Genomic DNA, 27,950 nt, shown 5'->3' on the forward strand with positions numbered 1-27,950 from the left:
AGAGAGAGAGAGAGAGAGAGAGAGAGAGAGAGAGAGAGAGAGAGAGAGAGAGAGAGAGAGATGTGTGTTCAGACCTGATCCTGGGAGTGGATGAAACTAAAAAGAGAAGTTACAATAGTTAGAGCTTTCCCTCCCCTGCACACGAGGGAAAGGGCCAGGCACTAACTGCCACCTTTGCAGACACGTAGCCATCTGTACCCCAGGAGAGATACCCCAAAGCATAACCTTGACCTAGATACTGAGCCCTATACCTTGCTAAAGAAGACCTCACAAGTGATGGGGTCAGGACAGGCCTGACAATAGCCTATGACTCACGCTGGACAATGCAGACACCATCCAGAGACACCATCCCAAGGGCTCACATTTCAGCCCAAGCCACCTCCTCCCCCAGTGTGACTGCTATTTCAATGGCATTTAGTCACCCTCTCTCCCAGACTATGTGCTTTGGGCCAATGCCAACCCCTGCAGAGTCTTCAGAACTCCCACAACTTACTCATGAAGACAAAAAGAAAAACGAGTGCCAGCCCCTGGTAAGGGACACTCAGCACCGAGACTGTGTGCTGCCTGTGACTCCAAGGTGAAACCAAGGGAGAGGTCTGCGCCAGGGGCTAAGCCACTGTGGTCAGAGTCACTCACTTAGACCTCTCTCTCCAGGGGCTTGCCAAAGGTACTCCAACTTGGGGGACAGGTTCAAGTGCATCCTCCTCACAGGGTGTGTGGGTACATGCCCGTAAGCCCAGCGCTGGGAAGACCGAGGCAAGATCAGTCTAGGCTAATCAACAACAGAATGAGACTTCATGTTTAAAAAAAGAAAAAGAAAAAGAACCCTGGACCTTAACTTGAGTCTGGGTTCCATGTCCTGCTGTAGGTCCTTTGTTAGGTCAGCCACTGTGCATCTCCAGCAAAGCTCAAGGAGTGGACTGAGGGTGAGGGTGGGGTTAGAGTCTGAAAAAGGTCTGCAAAGAGAAAACTAATAACACAGATTCGAGAGGTAAACAAATCTACTGCCCACTCCAAAACCACATACAGGAGAGCAAGGGCCTGGGATGCAGCTCACTGGTTGGCCATTTACTTAACAAGTGCTGGGCCCTGAGTTCCGTTCCCAGCGGTGCTTGTGCACACACACACACACACACACACACACGAATGACAGTGATCCCACATCTCCCTCTCTGACCCCTCCAGACAGGACGAGTGGATAAGAACTACCCACTGGTCACTGGGCACACTGGCCCTGTGCTGGACATTGACTGGTGCCCACACAATGACAACGTCATCGCCAGTGCCTCAGATGACACCACAGTCATGGTAGGAGACTAGTGGATGCTGCCAAGCTGGGGTGGGGAACGGGGAGGTGTCTCACCTGTGCTTGGGAAGGTGATAGAAGGGGCAGAGGCCAGGAGCTCTGCCCTGTCCTGCCCAGTTCCCAGATTATTTTTAGTTAAATACATACCTGCGCCCTCCCAGAGTGCACTGCCTAGAACTAATTATAACCATGGATAACTTGGGGCCCTAAGAGCAGGGGTACAGTACTCTGAAGTTTTCTTGACAGAGTAAGGCAGTCTTTGGAGAGCTCACAACTGCTCTCGTGGTGCTGGTACCACCAAGTTTTTTCCTGTATTTGACCCGTACCACTCAAGAAGACCAATAGCACTAAGTGGGCGGAGCCATCTCTGAATCCCACCTACTTGTTGCCTTTCTTCCTACCTAGGTGTGGCAGATTCCAGACTACACCCCTGTGAGAAACATCACAGAACCTGTCATCACACTCGAGGGCCACTCCAAGCGTGTGGGCATCCTGTCTTGGCATCCTACTGCCAGGAATGTCCTGCTCAGTGCAGGTCTGGGGTGGGGCTAAGGAGGGTCCCTACTATAGATGAGGGTGGGAGTGAGGAAGGTGAGCCTCGGATGATATGCCTGGTCACTCTGGTCAGGGGGTGATAATGTGATCATCATCTGGAATGTGGGCACCGGGGAGGTACTGCTGAGCCTGGACGACATACACCCTGACGTCATCCACAGCGTCTGTTGGAACAGCAATGGTAGCCTGCTAGCCACCACCTGCAAGGACAAGACCTTGCGCATCATTGACCCCAGGAAGAGTCAAGTGGTTGCGGTGAGCTCCTGGCCTGGCTGCCTATTCCCTAGCTAGCACCCCCTTGTTCAACACCAGCCGTTAGTGCCTGATACCCAGTCATCAGAGCCTCTGGTCCCAGCTTTTACCTGTCTTATCCCTACTCCGGAGATTAGTCATGACCCAACCCCCTCCGCACCCCTTGCAGGCTCAACAGCCTCAATCCCTCCTACCCTGAGTAAACTCCCAGACTGCAACCGGGTTCGCTCCCCTCCCATACATCTAAGAGCTCCGAGGAGGGCTCCTTGCTTTGAGATTGAGGAGGGAGAAGCTGGAAACTCCATCCTCCAACCAGAACCTGCATGAAACCTGAGCTCCAGGACCCTCTCCTCCCAGATATCCAACGCCATCTTCCAGGGTCTGGGGCCTGACTACCGAGACCTGACCCCCTTTCCACCCATTGACCCACTGGGTGGGAATGAAATAACCCTCAAGCGTTGCTTGTCCCAGCTGGGTGCCCTGGGAGGTCAGTGGCCCTGTCCTGGCCAGCCTCCTTCTAACCTGGGAAGTCGGGTGCCTGCATGTCTGCTTGGAGCACAGGCGTGGCGCGCGGCTGGGAGCTGGAGGGCGGGTGGGCGGGCCCTCTAACCCACTAACCCTGCGAGCAGGAGCGAGCCCGGCCTCACGAGGGCGCCCGCCCACTGCGGGCCGTCTTCACCGCAGACGGGAAGCTGCTCAGCACCGGCTTCAGCAGGATGAGTGAGCGGCAACTCGCACTCTGGGACCCGGTAGGCCAGGCGGAGGCGGGCGCATTGGCTCGCTTTGCAGGGTCAACCAGGAGCACCCTCCTGAGTGGTGGCCCAACCCAAGAGGCCCAAGTGGAGCACGGGGCTCCCTTGTGGGTAGAACACCGCTGCAACCCTAGGATGCCTGCAGACATCACCCGCCCCAGGGATCAGCCTTTGAGGGTGCATAAGGACTGGAACCTGCTGAGAGCTCCAGGCCTCCTGCTCTCTCACAGCCCTGATCTCCAGGCCATGGTCCTGCCACTGAGTTCTTAGACCCCTTTCCCCCCCATCCCCACCCCACACTCAGGTTGGCAAGGTTGCTCAGATTTCCATCTCCCGAAGGCAGGCAGCAAGGTGATGCTCCTCCCTTCTCCCCCTTCCTCCCAGGAGAGGTTTGCAGCCCACGAGGGGATGAGACCCATGCGGGCTGTCTTCACGCGGCTGGGTCATATCTTCACCACGGGATTCACCCGCATGAGCCAGCGAGAGCTAGGCCTGTGGGACCCGGTAACACAGTTGGAGGCTTGGGATGTGTGCCCCGGGGGCTGGCATCACGAGCGAGGGGCCAGACGCCCTGCACCCGCAGGGTATGCCCATTCCGACAGGGCTGAAGGTTGCTGCCACCTCACACCCAACACTGCCCAGTTTTGCTGCGTCGCCTGAAGGAGCTCGCGCTGGCGCCCCCTCCTGGTGATGCCAAGTCCCTGGGGGTGGTTTGCTGTGACTGCATGCAACCGCACAGGGTGTTCTTGTGCGAGGGAAAGGGAAAGATGCGTCTAGAAGAGCCTGTAGCTCTCACCAGAGCTGTCTTGGAAACGCATGGGATTTGGGGTGGCCATAAAGCGAATTCTGATGTAACCCGGGAGGAGGAGCAGGGCTGGTCACTCTCCCTGTGCTCGGCAGAACAATTTCGAAGAGCCAGTGGCCCTGCAGGAGATGGACACAAGCAATGGAGTGTTACTACCATTCTACGATCCTGACTCCAGCATCGTCTACTTGTGTGGCAAGGTGCTGGAGGCTGGGCTGGAAGAACCAGGGCCAGGATGAAGATGTGAGCACGCTGTCTGGCAGTGCCATCTAAATTGGCTGGTTTTGCAGGGTGACAGTAGCATTCGGTACTTTGAAATTACGGAAGAACCACCTTTCGTGCATTATCTGAACACATTTAGCAGCAAAGAACCGCAACGGGGTATGGGTTTCATGCCCAAGCGGGGACTGGATGTCAGCAAATGTGAAATCGCCAGGTCAGCACTTTTGTCCCTCCTGTCCCCCTGCCTCTGTTTCTCATGTCAGCTCCCAGGATTCCCCTAATTATGCTGTTCTTTGGGAAAAAGAAAGGAGCCATACTAGTCTTTTTCAGTGACAGTTCCAGCATTGTCCTACTAGCCTGACATTCCAACAGAGGTGTTTTAACCCAACACTGATAATGTGTGAATGGTAATTACTCGGCGTGGTGTTGACTTTCAACACCTTAGTCACAGACATAGGGATTTTAAAAAAGGATGGAGAGTCAGCAGGAATGTTGAATTCCCCCTCCCTCATAGGTTCTACAAGCTGCACGAACGAAAGTGTGAACCCATCATCATGACTGTACCGCGAAAGGTGAGGAAGGAGGGTGTTGGCTAGAAATCATCAAAAAAGCCATCCACTGCTCAGCTCACACAGGCCCTCCTGTCCTCCCACCCCCTCAGTCAGACCTGTTCCAGGATGACCTATACCCAGACACGCCTGGCCCTGAGCCTGCCCTGGAAGCTGATGAGTGGCTATCGGGTCAGGATGCAGAACCTGTGCTCATTTCGCTGAAGGAAGGCTACGTTCCCCCCAAACACCGTGAGCTCCGGGTCACCAAACGCAACATCCTAGATGTGCGCCCACCAGCCAGTCCTCGGCGCAGCCAGTCCGCCAGCGAGGCCCCCTTGTCGGTAAGCTCTGAGATCTGACCACGCCACCCTGAGTCTATCCCCTGCCTCCTGCTCTCTGCCATGGTCTCTTCTGTCTCCCACATGCCAGCAGCAGCACACCCTGGAGACATTGCTGGAGGAGATCAAGGCCCTCCGAGAGCGAGTGCAGGCCCAAGAGGAGCGCATCACTGCGTTGGAAAACATGCTCTGTGAGCTGGTGGACGGCACGGACTAGCACTGCATACGTGCTGCGAAGCTCTGCACACTGCAGACTCAATGGGGCAGGGCGCACCGACTGGCAGCACCGGCTTTTGGTCTGGAACTCTGCACCCTGCCTCGTGGGGTTGGAATTAGGGGAGGGATCAGAAAAGAAACTCCATCTCCCACAAGAGGCCTAAACACACAGATCTTAAGTGGCAGGGACTGAGCTCCGTACTAGGTCCCCGAACATTGCAAGATCAGGCCTCGGGGAAGCCTGAGGTAATGTGGCCTTAGCAGTGGTGCTTCATGGTGAGGTGGTGTCCCTCTCTGTCCCTTACCCTGGGCAGGGGAAGTGCTTAGTGTTAGCGTGATCCTGGGGATACTCAGGGGCCTAGGCCTGACCTCACAGGGATGGCGATTCAACAAATATCCCCAGAACCTCAGGAAATTTCCAATATTTCTCCTAATAAGCAGCACCCTGTTTCTATTGCCAGAAGAGCTTAACCCACTGGCTTCAACCATAATTCTATGGCAGAGACGGCATAATTCTATTCCAAAGACGGCAGCTTCTTGGAGACAAACAGACCCCACCAGAGAAATCTCAGGAGAACAGGCACATGGAAGCAGGTTCAACACACACACACACACACACACACACACACACACACCAGCACTCTGCTGACTCTTATAGAAACACTGAAGCATTACTAATGAAACACTTCACTAAGTACAAGTCTGTGCCTCCTGCACAGAGAGCCAATATGCCGCCCCCATTCCCCAAGGCAGCACCATGAGGGAACCAGGCCTTGCCCAAACTAGGGGGCACCTCAGTCCTTTTTGGAAAACTGAGGAGACCTAGCAAATGCAAGCTGGACTGAGGACCCACCAGGCAGCTTTTTATCCCAGGTCATCTATCTTTGCATTGAGGTTCCCAAGACCCCACCCACCTCCCACCCCCGTGGGCACTTCTCCCCAATAAAGTTAAGTAGAAATGCATCTGGTTTGAAACCGCTTTTATTTGTGCCTCAGAATCAGTCTGGTGCCCCTGGCATCAGGGAAGGGAAGAGGAAGAACAATTTTGCTTTGTTGCTCTTTTCTTGACCCCCTTTTGTGCCCCTTCTGAGCCCCTGGCAGAGAGCAGCTAGCCAGAAGGCAGCCCAGGACAAGGGTGTGGCCCCTGCTTCGTGGGGCCTGTGCTTCTTTAGGTGGGTAGGGTGGAAAAGGGAGAGCCGGGGTTAGCACCATTGGATAAAGGGTGTTAGTCGGCCCCTGAATGGGGGCAAGAAGGGTGCACAACCACAGAGGGCTAGCAGCAGCTGGTAGGAAGGGGTGGGTGGTGACAGTGGTGCCAGGGCCCTCATCAACCCTTTTGTGTCGGTTCTAGTGCTTGCCCCCAAGCCAATATGCTGCCCCCATTCCCCAAGGCACCGTGAGGGAACCAGGCCTTGCCCAAACTAGGGGGCACCTTAGGCACACTCCCTGATCATAAGAAAAACGTGCTGCGGGCATGGGGGTTCCAATTCCTGGCTGCCTAAGGAGAAGCTAGGACCACCCTGAGACACAGGACAGGTGTTGGGACTGGGGGGGGCTGGGCACCCCGCTAAGTGCACTTGACGCTGAAATGCCGGGGTGGGGAGGAGCTGGGCCCTTGACGTGCTGGTTTGTGTCTGGGACAAAGCAGCGCGACACAGCACGCAGGGCGATCAGCTGCCTCCCAGGGGTGAAGAGCTGAGATGCGAAGGCTTCAGGGACAGTGTCCTAGAGAGGGGTCAGTGAGCAAGAAGAAGGACCAGCCATAAGGAGCAAGGGACGGGACAGTGCTCCTCTCAAGGATTCGTTTCCTTTTCAATACCACCTGCCTCCGCCCTTGGACAGATCTGAGCCCAGAGAAGCGGATTAGGGGTCACCATACAGCAAAGCAGGGAGACCAGCACGCCTCTAGGGCTCTGGCCTGGAAAGTTATTCCACGCCTGTATCAACCCCCTGGCATCTCAAGCCTGATGCGCTGCTACACCCCCAATGCGATGTCTCCAGACTCCAGCAGCCGCTCGGCAGGTGCGCAGACCCGGGTCCTGCGTGGAGTGGGCGAGGGTCCCAGAAGGAGGCGCTACTGTTCGGTTAGCGAGAGCCGCAGGATCCTCTCCAACTCTTCCTCCTCCTGGCGCACTCGCCGCCGCCTCTCCTCCTGCTCCTGAGCGGACAACTCCATAGCCAGCCGCAGCTGCTCGTCGTAGCTCCGGAACACATGGCTGCTGGAGCCGGGACCTGGGCTGGGCCGAGGGCTGGGCACTGGAGCGGGGGGCATAGGCTGGCGCTGCGGCGTGGGTGGGGCGCTCCTGGGGGCGGGGAGGATTTGTCGAGCGCTCCCCGCTCCCGGCACACCTGGGACACCTGCTCGTAAGCGGGGCAGGAGACATCGTGGAGGTCCCAGGGCTGGGCAGGCTTGCCACCCTCTTGGGGAAGCCATGAGTCTCGCTGGGCTGTCTTGGCCCCACCCAGTGATGGCAGATCCCAGGTCCCGCCAACCTGTCTGTTGTTGAGGGTCTGAAGGTCCAGGGAGCTAGGTCCCTGATCTCTGCACATGCCTGGAGCATTGGCCACCCTCCCTGTGCCAGGAAAGGGGGTTGGCAGAAGCCATCTTGATAACGGGTTCTCGATACCAGGTGGAGCCCTGTTGAAGGCACTGAGGGTTCTCTGGGCCTAGTAGGGTTCCAGTGTCACTGTGCAGTATGATGGCTTAGTGAGGGTCTCTGTGCATGTGGGTCTGGGGTAAGAGAGGGAACAGGCACCTCTAGGTTCTCTTTGGCTTCGTGGGCACTGACCTGTCCTGTCGGCGGCCTTCATAGGACATGGGGTGGGTGCCTGGCTTGCTGTTGGTTAGCGCCTCCCAGATGGTGACCTGTAGGGGAAAGCCTGTTAGCTGGGCTTGCCTGCCGTCGCTGTAGCTTGGAGTGGCATCGGGAACACACCTGGTCATACTCACTGCCTGCCTCAAGCAGGCTCTGCTGGATGGCAAACCGCAGCAGGTCATCATCTTCATCACGAGGCGCAGCCTCTCGCTGGCCGCCCAGCACACTGTAGCCACGTGGGGCCTCGAACAGTGCAGGGGAGATCTCACAGGCACGACAGGAGGCTGGAGGCGTGGGCCAGGGGTCAGGTGTGGGCTGGGCTCACCCCTTAGAGTCTGGGGGGAAATGGAGCCGAGCTTGGGAAGGGTAGGACTCTGGGGAGTGGAGAGTCTCACTGGTAGAGCTGGAGCTGCTGACGCTGGAAGAGTCACTGCCAGGGGAGGGCGTCTCGCTGCCTGGGCTACCTCGCACCGAGGGCACTGGCTCATCGCAGCCATTGAGGTTCCCGAAGGTGATGCGGGCGTTGAGGATGTGAAAAATCGGGATTTCTGAGGATAAGGACGCTATTAGGCACTGTCATCTAGCCCCTCCCTCATATCTAGGCCCCAGAGTGCCTCTAAACCGCATCTTCTCCAAGCCGCTGAGGAGAAATGGGGCTGGGGTGTGGGGTGGGTGGCTTACCAATCTTGACTGGGAAGCCAGGAGGCAGGCGCAATGTGATGAAGTCCCGGAGCTTGGCAAAAAGTGCGTTGCTGACAGCCATGAGGTCAATGATGGGAGCCACCTGCTCACACAGGGACAGGGGGTGCTCCTCACACAGCCACAGCTTGGCCTTGAACCTGGTCCCCCAGATCCCAAGGGGTAAGGGAAGCTGTAGGAAGGCATGGCCTCCTAACACCTCCTGGACCCCTGCCCTGCCCATCCCTCCCCAGGAAGAGCAGGGTGCCTCACTTCTGCGTCTTGGTGGTCAGCTCCATGGGACGTCCCATGGCCCGGTTGCCAAGCTCAAAGTTGGGGTTGAAGTATTCCTCTGCAGTGATGGCAGGGGGGTTGGCTTGGCTCAGAGTCTGCGTGATCAGGGTCTGTACCACACAGGAGGGAGTCCTCAGTCTCTGATCCATCCCCTCCACCTCCCAGCATAGGGCTGACATGGCTTTCTCCACATAGGTCACAGTAAGCAGGGTACCACCCAAAACTCCTAAGACATATCCCCACCCTTCAAGACAATAAAACCCCTGGTACTCACTCACCCCATTTTGGGGTCCCCCGTGCTGCTCAGCAATTCCCAGGAAAGACTGCAGAGGTGTCTTACAACCTAGAAAGAATGTGGGATCTCAAGGGATACTGCAGTCCCAACACGGGGGTGCCTGGGGTAGGGGTGTGGGTAGCTCCTGCACCCCACATCCCTAGCCACTTTCACCTAAAAATGATGAGGACTCTTGAGAACAGGGCTCAGGATCACTACAAGCTTGGGTAAAATGAAAGGACACCCAAGCCAGGCCTGGCAGGTAGCACCTTAATGGCAGCACGCAGGAGACTGAAGGAGGATGGATGTCTGTGAGTTTGAGGCCAGCCTGGGTGCATGAAGGATTTGAGACCAGGGTTACATAGTGAGAATTTGAGACCTGTCTCAATCAATCAATCAATCAATCAATGGATTGATTGATTAACACTTAAGGCTCAGAAGAAACTTCCCAACATGCCTCTCTCTAGGTTGGTGACTGTGGACAGCAAAGCACCCTTCTTCTCTTTGGGAGTGTGTGTGTGCTTTCCATTAGATGTTTCCATATTAATGACTTCATTTTGTTCTTGTATTGGTAGGAGTTACTTATATCCACTTGAGACAGGTTAATGATGCCCAATGCATGTGTGTGAAATAAACAAGCAGACACTCAGTGGCAAGGCTCCCTGACTTTTCTACCCAGGCTTTGAGACAGATGACTAGATTAGCCTCCGAATGGTATGCATGACATTTCTCTCCGAACTGCAATACAGACATTAGTAATCAATTCCGGAGCCCAAATGAGGCCTGGGATCTTCTTTGCAGTATGTTACACAGCTATTTGAATTGAAATCCGTTTGTCTGTCTGAGCCATCCTGGCACTGGGCTACCAGGGGATGCTGTTGGGGACACCCAGATGGGAGGTGTCCCTCCCATCCTACAGCATCTCTCCTCATTTGCCTCAAGCTCATTACCTTTGACTTTGCCTTTATGTTGTTCTGAAAGATGCTCTGTCCGTGTCCGGGTGATGAGCTCCACATTGGAGGCCCCATATACCTAAGGACAGAGACAAAAAGGTTTGGAGACAGCTCTGGTGCCCACGCTCAAAGGAATTCCAAACACTCCCATCAATAAACGTCTTAGAGGGGACCTTTGCCCCCGACTCTAGGTATATTAGCAAATAAATACGGTAAACTATTCATCCACTTATTTGTAGTCATTCAACAAACTTTTTAATGGTGCTTGGGATTGAACTCAGTGCCCCTGGTACTCTAGGCAAGTGTTCTACCAGTAGGCTGCAGCCCAGCCCAGGCTGGCAGATGTTTTAGAGCAGTGAGATGCCAGCCACTGAGGCAGGCATCAGGAATACAAATGCCGAACAACCCAGAACAGTCCCTGCCCCTTTGAGAGCCACATTCTAGTTGGAAATACAAGAAATTCGACAGTTTTAAAAGTGAGATGCAGGGCTGGAGAGATGGCTCAGTAGTTAAGAGCAATGACTGCTCTTCCAGAGGTCTTGAGTTCAATTCCCAGCAACCACATGTGGTTTACAACCATCTGTAACGGGATCTGATGCCCTCTTCTGGTGTGTCTGAAGACAGCTACAGTGTACTCACATACATAAAATAAATTTTTTTTTAAGTGAGATGCATGCAATAGCCGAGACACCTGAGACCTCTTCTCTGAGCATACAGACCAGGGAGGAAACATGTACAGAGCCTTAAAGCCTGTGTCAGCTCCTTCATTCATCATGTGCTGGGCAGGTGCGGCTCCTCAGTGACAGGTTTTTAGAGGCCTGGCCTTGAGGACAGGTGGCCAAGATACGATCCCTAGCTCTGCTACCTACAATTGTACGCATAGCCTGTAAGTGCTTCGGTGCCTCTACTAGGTCAGTGAGCCACTCCAATCCTCGTGGCCTCATCTGTAGGCCAGGATAACAGCCGGCAACCCCAGCTTGGTGGAGTGCTTAAGATTAAGTGGGGTCTATGGGGAAAGCTCAGCACCTCATCTATAGAGTGGGGATAAGAGCATCTGCCTGTTGTGAGGAGGAAATGAGGGTGGTACAAGTTTCTCTGCACCCATACAGCATGTCCAAACAGAGCCTTGGATGTGACTACCCTAAGGATTCTGCAAACGGCCTTCTCCTGGGGAACCTGTTGGTCTCCTGCCTTTCCTCCATGCTGGGTTGCCTCTGCACCCACAGGCTGGGGAAAGTGGATCAGGAGTGTGCTCACCTTGGCCTCATACCCGTTCACCATCTCTGTCTTCTCGCTGCGCCAGCCCAGAATGCCAGTCTTGTTCCTGGGGAGGTAGAGTGGTCCAGGTGAAAGAGTGGCCCATCGGGCTGGCTCCTGGCCACCCAGGCTACACCAGCTCACCTCTCAAAGGAGATGTTCTTGGTGTCGAACTGTGTGGTGACAACAGGCGCAGTAAGCCTGCTCAGCACCTGTTCCTCCGAGGGCTGGGCGGCAGCCAGCAGCAGCTCCCGATCCTGCCCGGCCAGCGCTAGGGTCTCCATGTACACCACACGGCGGTCATGGTCAATCTCCATGACCACAGCACTTGTGTCTGCCACCAGGGAACAGCCCAGGGGTCAGGTCGGTCTGGGGCTGTCCGCTGTCTCCCACCCTGCCTGACTTACTGCCTCACTGACCTTGACCTCTGAAGACGAAGCTGCGATTCCCCCTCTGCCAGGTCATATGGTCAAAGCCCAAAAGCGTGGTGTCTACCCTCAGGTTCTGCCCACTCTTCCACACTTTGTATGTGTCACTAGGGCAAATCTTGGAGACCAGAGGCACTGGGTGGAAGGGAAGGTCAGAAAGGACTTCAGCTTCCTGGGCCAGCTCAGGGCACAGGCGTTGGAGCTGGCGGTACAGCTGGAAAAGAACTAGGGGAGCTCACCCGGGAGAGGTTCTTCCTTCATCACCACCCCTAACGGAGATTTGAGCAATCTAAGGCTGGGCATGGGGATGGCTCGCTCACGCTGTCTCTAGTACCCACGGTGCATTCATGCCACCATTCAACCTCATCCAAGCTTTCAACAGGTATTTACTGACCACCAAACCCATGCCAGGCATTGGTGATACAACACTGAACAAGGTAAGTCCTCCGCCTGTTGGACTTTACCTTACACCAACAACAGGCACTAAATAAGCAAACCATTACAGAGGAAAAGAAATCATAGTGGAATCATGACAGTATCTGGGGCAACCTGGAAAGACCTAGCTGGAAGTTGGCACCGAGCTGAGGCTAGGTGAGAGGGAGCCCCAGGAAGAGCATGGAACCACACTCCAGGGAGGGCACAGTGAACTCAGAGTCCCCGGGTCAAGTTCAGCCCCTCTTACCCCAACTTGTGAACTCCCACTTCATCTCCACATAGAAATCCTGGGCCTGGAGGAGGACAGAGACAGGGGCTGAGCTGGCACTAGATCAGGACACAGGGCCACAGTCGGCAGGTGGAGATCCGGCCTCACCTTTCGTAGCTTCTCCAGGAGCATGGGGATACCTGCCAGTCGCTTCACCACCCGCTGGTAGTCCCTGTATCGCAGCACCAGCTGCACCAGCTCAAGGTCCCTGGTGCTCACAGCCTCCTGCAGCACTGGGGGGCGTGGTGGGGATGATATCACAGGGTAAGCCTTCAGCCCACTTCCGGTGAGTGGCTGACACTGGGTGCAGGACTAAGGTAAACAAGGGTGCCCACCTGTCCAACCACTGCGATTCTCCCTGCCCACATCTGCACCATGTGCCAAGAGCACACGGGCACATTCCAGGTGCCCCAGGGTGGTAGCCAGGTGCAGAGGAGTCCGGCCTCGGGGATCTAGTTGTTCAATGTCCACCTGTGGAAGGAGTTGAGATGGAGCCCTGGTTACTTCGGAGGAACCTGACATGGACCTAGGCTGGCCATGGACCTAGGCTGGCCGCAGCTCTCTGGCCATGTCACCTGGTCCGGCTCACAAGGCCACGAGAGAGACCGACATGATGAGCTATGCCAGGAGAATGGAGAGGGGCACAGGAGACAAGGAAGAAAGGACGCTGGGAGGGGGAAGTGGGGACTTTCCTTCCTGTCCGCTAGGCCCCCACATAGAGTTAGTTATCCACCTGGTATCGTGGCCTCCTGTGGAAAGCAGGGCAGAGACTGAATGGCGGTCCATCCAAAGTGCTGCTAGCCAAGGAGGTTGCATGCCTATGGTGAAACCCTCCTAGTGGTCTCAGACCACACTGTCAAGAAGCACATGCAATTTACCGTGTTGGCATGACCACTGAGTACCAGTTGGCAAACAGCTAGGACGAGACCTACACAGCAGGTAGTACACACAGGCATAATCCCAGCACTGGGAAGGCTGAAGCAGGAAGATTGTGAGTTCAAGGCTAGCCTGCACTACATAGTGCGCAACACCTCCCCTCTTTCAACACTGGTAGTGCTGAAGGAGTTTACTACACAACTTCAGAGCCCTGTGTGATGCCTTTGGGCTCATGAATCAACATTTTGCATAAATCCTATGGTCTCAGGAATGATAATCCACTACACACAACTACATTGTGTTGTAAAAAGCCTATGTGTTGGGGCTGGCGAGATGGCTCAGCAGGTAAGAGCACTGACTGCTCCTGAGTTCAAATCCCAGCAAAATTACCAATGGCTCACAACCAATGGTAATGAGAGCTGATGCCCTCTTCTGGTGCATCTGAAGTCAGTTACAGTGTACTTGTGTATAATAATAAATACATTTTAAAAATATGTGTTTAACATAAATATTTAAGTATTTCTCAAGAGTTTGAACTTCTAGTTCAATTCAGTGAGTTGACCATATGCTTGGTAATACCTTTCCAAACCCTTACTGAAGGGCTTCTCTCCCAACCAAGACGACGTAACAAAAACTATACTGAACGTGGACAGGGTCACTATTGCTTCAAAATACATGAAAGAAATTGTTTTCAGACAACTGACAACAGGTGTCTCTGACTGGGACCCCTGACGTGGTGGCTTCCCAGGACTTCTACCTGAAGGAACATCCTAGGATGCTACTCAGAGAGGGCGATGAGCAGCAGACTTTGTGGAGACAGACAGGAATCCAAAGAAGGAAGAGCAGTAAGATGCAAAGTCCTGGGAAAGCATGGCTGTGAGGAAATTAGGAGGGAGAGTGGGAGAAGGGAAGAGAGAACAAGGGGGAAGTAGGGAGGAGAGAGCAGGGCTGCTCCTTTGCACAGGGAATGTTCTGGGTCTTCACTGATTCTACCAAACCTCTTATGTGCACAGTAAAACTACAAGATTCTACAAAACAGAGGAGTGGACAAAGCTCGCTGAGGGCCACTATTCATGCTCAAGCACGCTCGGAAGAGTCTGTTGATTTGCCCATCTATTTAGTAGACTCCAGATGTTCTGTGACCCTTCTGAGTAGGGATAAACCGTCCTAGAGAAGAGGCTAACCTAGACTCACTCAAACAGATTAAGAGTTAGTATCCTTGGTATTGCAAACTATATGCCCCAGTACAGGGGAATACCAGGGCCAAAAAGTGGGAGTGGGTGGGGAGGGGAGCAGGGCAGGGGGAAGGTATAGGGAACTTTCGGGATAGCATTTGAAATGTAAATGAAGAAAATATCTAATAAAAAATTAAAAAAAAAAGAGTTAGCATCCAAAGAGTCACACTCATTTGCAAGTAATTAATTTGCTAAAAGGAGGCCTAAAATTCATTAAAGCAGTGATTCTCACTCAACCAGGAGGTTGAGACTCCTTGGGGGTTGCATATCAGATATCCTGCATATCAGAAATTTACATTATGGTTTGTAACAGTTGCAAAATTACAATTATGAAATAGCAACAAAATAATTTTATGATTGGAGTCCCACAACATGAGGGGCTCTATTAAAGGTGGCAGCATTAGGAAGGTTGAGAACCACTACTTTTTAAAGGAAGACAAAATGTAGGTATTTAATATGTATCTGCATATCCAACCTCCAGTCAAAACTTGGAAGATGGAATATGATGCAGGATGCGGTGGCTCAGACCTGTAATCCCAACAGACAAGCTGCAAAGGTAACAGTTCATAGCTTGGACCATGTAAGGAGACTGTCTCCAAAACCAACCACACACGCTCTCTGGTGCGTCTTACTTTCTGCGACGTGCCTCTCTTTCCCTTAACTCTCATATTTAAACCTTTATTAAATCCCAACTCAATGTCATTTAAAAAGCAGCCACCCTTCAAAAATTACTACACACACCATGGAAAATACGGTCTGTAATCAAGAGGAAAGAGCATTCAGTAGACACTCAGAAATCAGACAGTGGTGCAATATGGTTGAGTTTGGGATTTTTGGAGTTTTCTTTTGCTGACTTCTGAGTGAGCCTGCGCTATGAAGCCCAAGCTGACACTGAAGCTGCTCTCCCCTCGCCCCTCCTCGGTTGGGTGTTGTTATTGTAGGAGGGAGGAGTTAAGACATCGCCTTAGCTGGCCTTGAACTCAGGAGGTAGCTAAGGCTAGTCTTGGATCCTTGATCCACACCCAGTGTGACATCTGTAGTCCTATGTCAAGGACCTCCAGGTGTCATCACCATTAATTGTCGTGATGGCCCCAGAATCCGATGACTAATGTCGTCACAGAACACAAAGAAATAGAAACAAAGGGTATGCAACCATAGGCAATGGGTGCCTGGTGCTACAGGAAGTCGGAACAGGCAGGGACTGGGTCTCCTCTAGAGATGTGGAAGGCATATGCCTCTTACTGACACTTAAGAATTCTGAGAGAAGCCGGGCGTGGTGGCGCACGCCTTTAATCCCAGCACTCGGGAGGCAGAGGCAGGTGGATTTCTGAGTTCGAGGCCAGCCTGGTCTACAAAGTGAGTTCCAGGACAGCCAGGGCTATACAGAGAAACCCTGTCTCGAAAAACCAAAAAAAAAAAAAAAAGAATTCTGAGAGAGTAAATTTTGGGTCTTTTGTCTTGGGGTTTTGTTTTTTGTTTTTCAACACAGGGTCTCACTATGTAGCCCTAGCTGTCCTGGAACTTGCTCTGTAGACCAGGCTGGCCTTGAATACACAGAGGTCCACCTGCCCCTGTCTCCCAAGTGCTGGGATCAAAGGCATGCACTCCTACACTCAACCGTAAGTTTTCGTTTTAACTCATCCATTTTGGGGGCAATCTGTTGTGAAAATGACTACGAAGATAAACCTACAGAACAGAGAAACACAATGTCCCCATAATCAGCTGATGCCAGACCCCTCACCACCAGTCAGACTGGGAAGGCGCTAACAGGGAACCCCTAAACAGCAGTAAAGAGAGGCCTGGATCAGTGGGACAAGAAAAGCGCCTCTCTCTTGCCTCTCAGTGGAAGCCCAAAGGCAGCAGTGAAAGCCCACAGTGCCCGGGTGGAGGAAAGGAAAACTCCACGTAAAACTCTATACCTTATGAAAATACTTTTCCAAAACAGAGGGGAAATGGAGACTCTGTGGTGGGCCACAGCTAAGAGAACCGACTGCCAGGAGATGTGTGGAAATGGTCAGGTGGGAAGAAAATGATACCAGATGGAGACACGGATCTACACAAAGGAGTGGAGAACGCCAAAAATGTTACATTTGCAAGTATAAGAATGTCAGTAAAATATTTAAAACCCACAAGAATAAAGAGATGTCAGCAGATGAGAATCTCAACACATCTTCAGAAGATGGACGGCGGCTGAGAATCACTTCTGACTTTAGTGTAACAGAGGAAGCCAACGTCCACAGTTGGGGAGGGAACCCAGAACAGCAAGCCAGGTCACCCCAACAGGAAGTGTGCTGGACTTGGGGACACTGACCACAGCAAAGGACAAGGTTAGAAGCCACAACACTGGTGCCCCTTCCACTGGATCCAAGTTATCAGCAGCCAGAACGCAGTTGTGTCTTCTTTCCACCTCCCCACCCCTCCACCCAGGTATGCTAGAGTTCTTCCTTGGAGGAAGTGATGGCCCCAATGACCTCTTAATAGAGATGTTTGGAGTTCCCATGATGCCCAGTTGTCCTATATGTCAGTGAGCTCTAGGCCCCATCCTCACAAGTATCCCTGCAGCCACATGGGACTAGCCACTGGAGACAAAGTGTCCACTGTGAAACCAACCGGAATAGACAATGGGATGCTGGGGGTGGGGGGTGGGGTGGGGACTGCCTCTGCAGGCAGTGAAAGGACCTTGGTGGGGGCAGCAATTTGCACCCTCAGGAAAAGATGGGATGATGACTGAGTTCTCAGACTGAGAGCCCCCGGCCTCCTGTGACTCAGGTCTTTGTCATGCCCTGTGCTCACTTGGGAAGCATCTTCTGCACCTTCCCTGGCGTGCTTCATTCCCGTACAGCTGCCCCTGGCTCCTCTCACAGTGGACAGCGCCTCCCTTCACTGCATATTCAGGTTAAGCCGTACAGCACAGGCTTGCGGCAAGACGGCTCTGCAGGTAACGGCACCTGCCATCAAACCTAATCACCCAAGGCCGATCTCAAGGATCTGCGTGCCGAAGGAGAGAAGTGACTTCCAAAATTGTCCTCTGACCTCAACACATGTACAGTGGCATACTCATACCCCCACCACAGAGAGAGAGAGAGAGAGAGAGAGAGAGAGAGAGATTAAACCTTTAAAAATAAAAACCTGTATGTCCTCTCTTTCCTTCACCCTCCATATTTAACCAACCAACTAGCATAACCTGTAGGCTCAGCCTTCAGCATAGACCTAGATTTCCCTCAGTTCCCAGCACTCAGGCCACCACGCTGCTCCCAGCCACGGACCTTTCACATGGCATCTCAGTCTCCCCATCTCTCTTCATGTCACCTCTCTCATGCCTCCAAACTGAACTGAACACAGGGAAACTGAACACAGGGAAAGCAGAGAGGCGGCTCAATGGTTAAGAACATGCGCTGCTCTTGTAGAGGAGCCACATTTGGTCCCCAGCACCTAAATCGTATCTCACAATAACCAGTAACTCCAATCCCAGTGGGTCTGATGGTCTCCTCTGACCTCCGAGGATGCCAGGCGTGTATGTGATACACATACGTACAGGCAGGCCAAACACTCAAGACATAAAATAAGATAAATAAAATGAATGAAACGAAATTTGCTCAGGACTTGACACACCTTAGCACAAAGCTCTCCAGTGGGTTTTTGTGTACTAGTGCAGAACCCTAGCCCTGGACTTCTGAAACTCATTTACCTCGCCCACCCTCCGCCCTCCCACAACCACTCCTATTACAAGACTGCTTTGTCATCTTAGAAATGATCCCTTGGATACCCCAATATTATGATTTGTCCCCCAAAGATTTATGTGCTGGAAGCCCAGTCCCTCCTCATACATCAGGATAAAAAGGCAGTGGATCTCTGAGAGCTGTGGCCCACAGGGTGGTGATTCAGGCGTGGGCACCACCCTGGGAAGAGCAGGTCGGGTCTCAGGGGACTGAATCAGCTCGCACAAGAATTGGTCACTATCACATGAGTTGAGCTTCCTGGCTCTCCGCCCCATCCCACCCGGGTGCTCCTTCTGTATGCCCTGATTTCTTCACTGCACTGTGGCACAGCCTGGTGGTCGGGGCCAGATGTTACCTCTGTGTTCCTTGAACTCTCCCCTTTGACCTTCCCAGTTCCCAGAGTTATGGATACTGTGACCTGCAACAACCCCTTTTCCTTGTGAAGTCTTCAGTTATGCTAAAGGGTTCTTGTTTTGTTTTGGTGGTGTGGGGAATCAAAGCCAGGGTATGTCTTGCTGTCTGCTAGGCAAGTGCTGTACCACAGGGCCACAGCCCTAAGCCATCAGGAATTCTGTCACAGCAACACAAACAAACCGAGTGCCTATAGAACCTTTCTTTCTCACATTTGGTTGCCACCAAATGTCACATCCTTAGCATAGTCTGCCCCGACAACCAACCTGAGGTGACAGTTGCTGCTTATCTCTCCGCTGTCCCTTATCCTGTCTCAATCTCTGCAGCACCCCAGGCTTGTTTGCTCTCAGTGTCCCTCACCCAGGCTCTGCACGCTGCAAGGCTGGATCCTGCCTATTTTGCTCATCGGTGTCTTCTCAGGCCCTGGACAGCATCTGGCATGTAACCAGTGGCTAATGCACATTTGTTAAATAAGTGCACAGATGACTACATCGAGGGTCAAGAGAGAGTAATGATAATATAAAAAAGCATGAGTGATAAACCAAGAGATATACTTCTGGAAGTATTTGTAATTACAGAGGTGAGCCCAGTGAGTACACGCGGTGAGTAGTGGAAGACAGGAAGCTGTCTCAGTAGAAACCCAAGAGCTGGGGAGAGAGAGTGGGTGCTGAAAGCACTGCTCTGGAGGCCACGCCCAGACTGAGCAGCCCCAGAGGGGCTCCCGCCTTGCTCCAGCCTCCTCAGACACCTGCACTCACGGCACATACCCACATGCAGACACACAATTTTAAAATAAAATAAATATTTTTAACTTAAAAAGGAAACCTCCTATAAACAACTAAGTATTTTAAACCATGGAAATGAATTCACTTGTCAAAAATAAGACATCTGGAGGCATGAGAGGCAGACTGTCCAGTGGTTCATGGCGTTGATGTCCCATCGTGAGGACCAACATCCACGTCAGGTGCTCACGAATACCTGTAAGTCCAGCTCCAAGACCTGGTGTGTCTTCTGGCATCCCAGAATCGCAGACACACACAAATAAAAATAAATCTTTTTTTAAAAGAGCATTTCAAGGCCAGGTATGCTGGCAGTGGTGCACTCACACAGGCATAAACATACCTTAAAACTCGGTTCCAAAACACAAACGGGCTCAGGGCTTGGCATCTCTGCTGTGGCATGCGCTTATGCATGTGCGCGCACACACACACACACACACATATAGATGAGTGTAATAACATTTTCTCTTTTTTGTTTTTTGTTTCCGAGACTAGGTTTCTCTTTGTAGCCCTGGCTATCCTAGAACTTGCTCTGTAGATGAGGCTGGCCTCGAACTCACACCACCGCTGCCCAGCTAAAATTTTCTTTTTCTTTGTTTTTTACTTTTTTACTTGTCTGGAGATGTTTTTCCTACATGTATGTCTGGGCATTGTGTGTATTCTTCGTGCCTGTGAAGATGGCCAGAAAAAAGGTACTGGGTCCCTGGAACTGCTCATAGATGGTTGTGAGTTACCATGTGGGGGTTTTGGTTTATTTTTTTGGGGGGGTGGGGGTGGGGAGGTTAACTGAACCCAGGTCCTCTGCAAGAGCAGCAAGTACTCTTAAGCACTGAGCCATTTCTCCAACTAGTAATAATTTTTTTTCAAAGAGGCGAATAAATTTTTCAAACAATCCAACAGGTACTTCTCCCTGGGTTGCAGGTGAGCTACTGGGCATCCCCCACCCTTCCCTCGATGCTCTTGCTAAGGTAGCTAACAAGGCCACAGGGAACCAGCAGGCACCCTGCCTGGTCCCAGGGCCCCTGTGGGCCTCAGCTCTCAGCTCTGCAGACTAGATCTGCAAGGTGGACGCCTTTCCCTATCCAACTCCTCAGACTGTTCCCATCATCTGCCCTCAGGCAACACTGATTCCAGGGCTCATCTGGACCCCCATGCATCCACCCAGACCCTAAAGCCGCTCTCCCCTCCTATCCAGAGCAAGGCCTACAGCACAAGTGGCACTTTGCCCTGGACCCAGGTGGGAGAATTCATTAATTTCTTCTGCAAAAGCTCACAGCTGTTTGTTTAATTGCCGCAATGAAAAGGTTTCCATGAAACCCAACACCCGCCCTCCCCACAGAGAGAGTAGAGCCTCCTGGACCCAGCAGGCTCAGAGAGAATCATAGCAGAAGTCTTTAGATTTAAGGGCTGGGGCTCCCTGGGCAGAAGTTCCCCTGCCCCCCACCCACGAGCAGCACCCCTGTGCACACGCACACTGGTACACACAGGCTCCAGAAGAAAGCATGCTCGTCCTACCTACACCCCTGAACCTGTGCACCCCTAACAGCACAGGCTCAGGTGTGTCTAGCTGCTGTCTAGCCCTCTAGGAGTTCACTTGTGTAACGTGTGCTTGGTAAGGGCACACTCAGTCTAAACACCCACACGCACTAGCGGGGTGTTTTTCAAACTCTTTCAGCATGGACAGAAACCGTTTGTCAAGTAAAGCCTTAAAAACGCTTGCCAAATATACAGTAAGTCTGAGCACTGAGAAGGGCGGGAGCTCCAAGAGCCTTGGCCACTGGGCCTCCTCTCTCTCCCCTGCTGCCCACCCACCTCTCCTCCCCAGTCCTAGGAAAAATGGATGGAGTCTGATTTTGTCATTGCTTCTGAGAGCTGCCACCTAACATGGGGCATAGGGACGGGCATGCCTGAGCTGACTCAAGGGTGATGAGGGTTGAGGGTGTCTTCTCAGAGTGCATGGGGTACAGGAGAACTGTGGTCACAGGGAAGGGGTGTGGGGAGGGGGGTTGACTGTCCACCCTTCCATCCCTCTGTGACCCTTCCTTTCTTCCATCCCAGAACTCATTGATTTGCATGAATGGATGTTTTTGAGGTTTGTGGCTCTCTCTGCTGACCTTCCTAGCTTACTAACTGTGATGTTAGCCCACACCCAGGACTACCTACTGTACTGAGGGCAGGTACTAGGTGTCTCCTCCGAGGTTCCCATCATAACTGGTACTTCTTTCTATTCGTGTCGTGTGCATTGGTATTTTGCCTGCATGTTTGTCTGTGTGAGGGTGTTAGATCCCCTGGAACTTGAGTTACAGGCACTTGTGAGCTGCCATATAGGTGCTGGGAATTGAACCCAGGTCCTCTGGAAAAGCAGCCAGTGCTCTTAGCCACTGAGCCATCTCCCCTGCCCCCATAACTGGTACTTTTAGCAGGGCCACACAACCCCATCTCACTGAGCTCTAAGTGGGAAAGATGAATGGAGAAAGCCGGACGAAGGGCCATGACAGAGGCAGCCCCAGAAAAAAACATACAAAACCCAATGATTCCCAAGGCCATAGTAGGACCCCCTACAAAATCCTTGCTATGAGGAAAACAATCCTACTCCCGGGGCCATCCCTGTCCCCTCACCCTGAGGGAACTCATGACTCCAGAACCTGGGCCATGCCAGGCTAAAGAGAAGTGACATAAACGGCTTCCAACCACCAGCTCTCCTGCCTGGCAGGGCGCCAGGCTCCGGCTAGGTTCCTTCCAGGCCCAGCACCTCTTAACTGCTCACCACTCCCAGAAGAGCCCCCAGGAGCTGAGCCACTCTGAAAGCTCTCTGTTTGGCCCTACTCAGCCAGCCAGCATTGCCAGGCCTGCCCACGGGAGGCCTCTGCAGGCCTTTGTTGGAGCAACGCAAAAGCAGCTATGCCAAGCAAGGACCAAGGACCAAGCTGCCAAGTGCTTGAGGAAAAGCCTGGCGGGTTTCTACGGTGGCTTGTGCCAGGAGCTCTTGAGGTCAGGGACCCCCACACACCACCTGGATGCTAAGAGTCTGCAGGGGTGTTCTAATAATGACCTCAGGTCACTCACCCCCAGGTTTGTCCCCTGAGAGGACATCATAATGCCCCCAAAATGAGAAAGCGCACATTTGAATACAAATGTCACTCTCGGTCAGCCCCAGGACTCGGGTACAGCCAGGGGCTCTCCCATCCAGGCTGACTGACATGGTGCTTCCTGGTGTTCTGGAGGGCAGGAGAATACCTTGCTTGGAATCCCCGTGGATGAACAAGAGTTAATGTAACCGGTGCCCTATATTCTCCTGGCCTGGATCAAGAACAGGCAAAGGCTGGTGTCCATTTCAATGTGATATTAACTCACCAGGGTGAGCATGGTACCTAGCTACTATGGAAGCCAGAGCTTGAGAGGAACATCTAAACAGCCCTGGCTACCATGACCTCAGCAGCTCCCCAGTCCAACTTCGCCGGCAAGATGGCTGACTTGAGGTCTGTCAGCAGAGGTCTTGATGATAAAGCCCTTTTCTGAAACGTTCCACTCCTCTCTAGTTTTAGGAAAAGGACCACCCACACCCTTTGGATAAGGGAGTAGAGCTGAGACAGTCTGAGGATTCAGTTTCTAGCCTTCTAACAATCCCTAGATCTTTAGGGACTTCCTCAGGCAAGGAAAATGAAGAACAGCCAGAGAAAGCAGGATTGGATCTTTACGTCCTGTCTTCCTCACACTGTAATCCCAGAACCAAATCTCCTCCAGGGCAGGCCTTGGTACCTTGTATTTGCTTTCCCAGGCTCTCTGACCTCCTGTCTTTACAAAGCCTTTATGACGGATAAACTAACTTGGGGAGACCTGGTGGAAGCAGAGGCAGAAAGGAAGTGAACCCCTAGGCCAGCCCGGAGGCTTGCAGGCCCAGGTTATGTTATTATTAAGCGGGATGCAATGCAGAGTCGAGTGCTGTACTGGTCTGGAGGCTGGGAGTGAATGTCAGACGGTCTAACCTTCTCTGCTTCACAGTCTAATGTCCAGCCTTGGCCCCTTCCCTTGGGAATTACACAGGTCTTCGCACTGAGCTACCACGATGTAGGAAGTGGACCTACAATCCCTAAGCTTCAGACCCTAATCAAGCCTTCAAATTTGAATCTTTAAGCAACCCAGGGTAGCCTGGGCCCAGCTCTGCCCACTGCTTCGCCTGAGGGGGTGGAGGGTAATGTTGGCACCGTGACTGCTTTGCCAGTTGCCAGCTGGGGTGGCAAGGCAGAATTGAGGTCTACTGGTGACTTTGCACCCACCTTTGTCCTGAAGAATGGCCGAGAAACCATCCCCCAGGCTTCCTGGGTTTTCAGATACAGGGTCTCACTATGTAGCCCTGGCTGCTCTGCAACATGAAGTCCACCAGCTGACCTTACACTTGTGACAATCCTCCTGCCTCTGCCTCCCCGGTGCTGAGACTACAGGCATGCACTACCACTTCTAGCTCCCCGGCTTCTTTGAAGTCGCTGCCCAACCCAAAGCTGTCTGACCCACAGGTTTCTCTGATTGGCAGAAAGCAAGGAATCCCTGTTCTGTGCAGGACCTCAAGTCCTTCCTATGGCCCCCTGGCTTCCTCCACGGTGAGAAGGTAGGCCCTAGCACCAAGAGGCAGGAGAGCGCCTTTCAGCACCTGGACAAGGCCCTCCGGAGCATCCCAATAGGGTCTTTCTCACTCCTGGTTCCGAAGCCAGGGCTGGCATCTGAAGCACCCATAGGCTCTGTCCACTCTAAACAAACAGAGACCTGGTTCACCAGGAAGTGAGAGGGCACTGGGTGGGGCTGGAATGCCCGAGGGTGCAACACAGCTTGTTCCCCGATCTTATGTGGGCCCCCTCCCCACGCAGGCCTTTCCCGTCCCTGCACATTCACGCCGGATGTCATGTCGCGTCTAGATCTAGTGGGGTGGACTCTCCCACCACATGGAGCACAGACAGAACCGACAACCCCTCCCTGGAATCCCTTCAAGTCCCAACGGAGAAGAACACAGGGTCCCTCCACACCAGTCTCGGAGAGCCCGGAACACGTGTGGGCCACCGGTCCTGGAACCAGAGAAGCAGGCGAGGGCTGCTGCCATCACCCACTTCAGGTCAACAAGCACAAAAGCCGCAGCTGCAAACAAAGAAGCGCTGCAAACTAGACGGGGAGGCGGGACAGGCGGCGCCGCGTCCCCTCCCCACGCCGCGCGGGCGTGCGGGGCCATGGTCCCCGACGGCGCTCCTACCTGGCCAGCGCGGACCTCCTTCTCCAGCTCCCGGTGGCGGTTGTGCCACACGAGGTAGTGCAGCGGGTACTTGCCCTCGGGCCCCTTCCTGGCGGAGGCGTTGGCGGGGATCATCGCCCGCTCCTCATGCCGGGGCCGCGGCGCCCGGCCCGCGGGGAGGGACGGCGCGGGAACCCGGGCCCGGGGCCGCGGGGCGGACGGCCGGAGCTGTCTGCTCGCGGGGCTGCGGCTCGGGCATGTGCGAGCGGCGGCGGCGGGCGGGGGCGGCGCGCCCGGCGTGGTGCGGGCGGCGGGCGTCCTCGGGAGGCGGCGGCGGGAGGCGCGGAGCAGCCCCCACCTGCCCTGGGAGGGAGCGGGCACTCGGCGGCACGCGGTCTCGCGCCTCCCCTCCCACACCCCCGCACACAAAGACGCCTCTCGGCGGAGGGAGCAGGGACCCGCAGCTGGAGCGGGGGCGCTCGGGGCGCCGGCCCCCGGGTCGCCGCCGCCGCCGCCGCCGCAGGGACGCGCGCCCGCACCCTCCGGCTCCCCTAAGCCGCATAGCCCGGCCCTCAGCCCGAGCGGACGGTGAGGGACAAGCGGATGCGGGGAAGAGAGGAGGGGACCCGGGTGCGCCGAGCTGGGCTAGTTACAGCTCGGCCCCGCAGCATCATGGGGCTTGTAGTCCGCCTGGTAGAACCGTGCGTTTCGGATGACCAGAGATGGTCTGGAACTGATTTCCTGGGAGGGTGGACAGAGAGTCAAACCCGGCCGAAGCGAAGGCCTTACTTGGATGCCAAGTGGGTTGGGGCGCGCCTCCACCCTTTGGCATTTTGCCTTTTGCAAGGAAATGGGGGAGGCTTTTAGGGCTGACCTGAAGCGTTGGGTCGGGGGTCTATGGCCTGTAGAAGTGAGCTTGGGTCCCAGGGAGGGTAAAGAGGCATCTAGATTCATAGTGACTAAAGAGTGACCATAAGAGAGATGCAGGGCATCAGTACCAAGGGTCACTGAAGCAGCCAGGGGTCTGAGAATCGAAATATTTCTCAAATCTTTGCTCTCTCAGAAAATTAAACCCCAGCTTCCACACATCACGTTGGAAAAGAGAATGTCTAATGAGGCGAAGAAGACAGTCTTTCCCCTTCATGGCTCAGCAAGAACCAGGATGAGGTTGAGCAAAGACAGCAGCAGGTGGCACTTCCCCACCTCCATCCCATGTGGGTCCCTGCCTAAGGGAAATGACTGAGTCCAGATTGCCTGCTTCCTGAAAGAGCAGAGAGACAAGCGCTTCCACAAGGAGTCCTTGCAGAGAGTGTGGTCAAAGACAAATTGGCCTCTGTGGCGGCCACCTGCAAATGGTAAAAGGACCAAGATGCCTTGGGAGAGAAAATGTCAAGAGAGTTGTATTTAAATACCGTAACAATTGCTTGATCTTAAACAAATTGCTTATCCTTCAGAGTTTCTCGGCCCACTCACCTCTAAACTGGGATCAGATACTACCTCATGGGATGAGCTAAGGGTATGAACTGCCTGAAAAAGGCCCCTCTCTCCTTCAACCAGCCTGAGACAGGTGGTAGGAACGAACATGTTGCCTTCCTCCAGCCCACCTCAAGGCAGAAATAAGGAATTCCTGGCCAACCCGACTTAGAACAACAATCTAGAGAGTGTTTGTGTGGGAAGTGACAGCAAAAGCTTGCAAACTTCTTGCGCCCTTCTTGGGTTTCTTTGTGTGTTCTTCTCTCCTGCTTCCTGCACACCCAGCGGTGCCAGGCCCGGAGGACTGAGGGAGGAGTAGACTGCCTCGCCCCTTTCTGCAGCCTGGGAGGAGCCGGCAGGCGTCTCTGCAGCCCAGGGCCGCAGCCCACCTCCACCGCCAGGGGTCAGCAGAGTGTCGTGATTACAGCCCGAGTTGAGGAGGGGGCTAGAGAAAGGAGGGGCAACCAGGAGAGGCCGCGAGAATGCCTGTACAATTCCTCATTAAATCGTTTTCAGAACCTTGTGTATGATTCCATTTGAGCTGTTCTGTTCCTGGGATGATGACATCTTCGGGGAAGCCAGAAACCCTTCTTCCCCCATCTTCAAGCTCTAAAGCTTGGCTGTGGTGAGGTTGGGGGGTTCTGCAACAAAGTTTGGACTGTGTGAGCCAGGGCCCCTCCCAGGCAGTCCCTGAGCCAATAGGGAGATAGGGTGGCCGGGGTGGGGGGACGTGAATCATTCTTCCTCTGCACGCCCTGTATTCCAAGAAAGGAGAGAGGCCAACAGGCATTTAGAGGCTAGGTTGCCCTTTTGCCAGATGGCCGGCTATCGACACGAAGCCCAGGTCGCTTTCCCTTTGGTCTGAACGCCCTGGCTGCCACGTGCTCCAGACGCGCCCACACAGCGAAGAAACAAAGGCAGCCAAGCGACGGGGCTGCCAGCAGCTGCCTCGACATTTAATAAATGAAATTCCATAGCTGGGGGTCGATCCGGGGTGAACGGGCGGCCACTGCTCCTGGGCTGCGCGCCCAGTTTCAGCTGCTAGACTGCTTCCCACCTCCATTGCTGGGGCCACCAAGCCTACAGACTCTTGGGTATGAGTGCAGCATGGGGTGGCATGACCACCACCCTTTGCTGGCAGAAGCCCCACCTGCTGAGCTGCTGGTTGGGGGTGGGGGGTGTCTGCAAGATTTTTTTTAAGGTGAGATTATAAATATATCCTGTGGATCACAATTTCAAACAAACTTGTCAATCTGGGTTGCAGCAAAAGGCGATGGAACTTTGCGTGTATTTTGGGTGGTGTGACTCATAAGCATTACTTGTCTCCCCCTAGGGAAAGAGCCTGCCCACCCACAAGTCACTGCTGCTCTGGCATTGCTGGGAGAAATAGACCCACTCAGACACCCCTAACCAAGGACTCCCCCCAAACCTCCGTTTTATTACTGAGCAGGAATCCCTGACACCCAGGAATCTCCCTTAACTCTGTCACCCCTGACCTGCCCCTTCCCCTACGAGCGCCCCCCCCCAACCTGGTGTTGTGTGCTTTTTCCATAAGCTGAGTTCTCTGACAGCCCTTTTGCGGCTGTAGGGGTGGGGGCTGGGCACAAACGGGTCACACGTGTATGGGGGAGCATGCTCAGTATGGGGTGCACCCACGTGCAACATGCACTTTAGTTCCTTGCCCCCCCCACCCCCGTCTCCATGAGAAGTCCAAGAAAAAAAAAAGATCCTTACAAAATTGTCTCCTGTTATAAGCATATGCGCAGGATACATACACACCCGTCGGGCAGCCCGGAAACATCGTTTATGCACACGAAACAGATAGCAAGTTATTACTGG

General features: G+C 53.7%; 2 protein-coding genes across 5 annotated transcripts in view; one reads left to right on the top strand and one right to left on the bottom strand.

Annotated features, from left to right (window-relative positions):
- Coro6 (coronin 6) overlaps positions 1 to 5,951 on the top strand; it is an 8,114-nt gene extending 2,163 nt beyond the window's left edge. Inside the window, exons 3-11 of one of the 3 annotated variants that reach the window (XM_029483930.1) lie at positions 1,186 to 1,308; positions 1,712 to 1,841; positions 1,935 to 2,116; positions 2,743 to 2,862; positions 3,766 to 3,870; positions 3,961 to 4,106; positions 4,407 to 4,464; positions 4,554 to 4,784; positions 4,873 to 5,951. In XM_029483930.1, the coding sequence (XP_029339790.1) occupies positions 1,186 to 1,308; positions 1,712 to 1,841; positions 1,935 to 2,116; positions 2,743 to 2,862; positions 3,766 to 3,870; positions 3,961 to 4,106; positions 4,407 to 4,464; positions 4,554 to 4,784; positions 4,873 to 4,998 (1,221 nt within the window). In that variant the 3' untranslated portion in view covers positions 4,999 to 5,951. Of the gene's footprint in view, positions 1 to 1,185; positions 1,309 to 1,711; positions 1,842 to 1,934; positions 2,117 to 2,742; positions 2,863 to 3,249; positions 3,370 to 3,765; positions 3,871 to 3,960; positions 4,107 to 4,406; positions 4,465 to 4,553; positions 4,785 to 4,872 lie in introns of all 3 variants that reach the window. The other 2 variants (XM_029483929.1, XM_029483928.1) reach the window with 2 other exon arrangements.
- Positions 5,952 to 5,955: 4 nt separating this feature from the next.
- Positions 5,956 to 24,893, bottom strand: Ankrd13b (ankyrin repeat domain 13B). Of its 2 annotated transcripts, none has more exons than XM_021177182.2 (15): positions 24,660 to 24,893; positions 12,736 to 12,871; positions 12,509 to 12,633; positions 12,380 to 12,425; positions 11,689 to 11,832; positions 11,414 to 11,603; positions 11,270 to 11,336; positions 10,010 to 10,091; positions 9,064 to 9,128; positions 8,765 to 8,895; positions 8,495 to 8,652; positions 8,209 to 8,361; positions 7,934 to 8,097; positions 7,787 to 7,863; positions 5,956 to 7,300 (listed from the first exon to the last, which is right to left on the bottom strand). In XM_021177182.2, the coding sequence occupies exons 1-15, from the start codon at positions 24,771 to 24,773 to the stop codon at positions 7,072 to 7,074; spliced, it is 1,881 nt and encodes a 626-aa protein (XP_021032841.1). In that variant the 5' UTR covers positions 24,774 to 24,893; the 3' UTR covers positions 5,956 to 7,071. The 2 variants fall into 2 exon arrangements, with proteins under 2 accessions (XP_021032841.1, XP_029339787.1); XM_029483927.1 differs by having other exon boundaries at positions 5,963 to 7,355.
- Between the last annotated feature and the right edge of the window lie 3,057 nt (positions 24,894 to 27,950).

Source organism: Mus caroli, chromosome 11 (assembly GCF_900094665.2).
Source record: "Mus caroli chromosome 11, CAROLI_EIJ_v1.1, whole genome shotgun sequence".
NCBI lineage: Eukaryota > Metazoa > Chordata > Mammalia > Rodentia > Muridae > Mus > Mus caroli.

What these genes read in the sequence shown, in the direction of transcription:
- Ankrd13b (XM_029483927.1), bottom strand. Translation starts at nt 24,773, where the DNA reads ATGATCCCCGCCAACGCCTCCGCCAGGAAGGGGCCCGAGGGCAAGTAC. An exon ending in CTTCGTCTTCAGAGGTCAAG is followed by an intron (nt 11,604 to 11,688) that starts GTCAGTGAGGCA and finishes CCCTGGTGGCAG; the next exon opens with ACACAAGTGCTGTGGTCATG. An exon ending in TGAACGGGTATGAGGCCAAG is followed by an intron (nt 10,092 to 11,269) that starts GTGAGCACACTC and finishes CTCTGTCCTTAG; the next exon opens with GTATATGGGGCCTCCAATGT.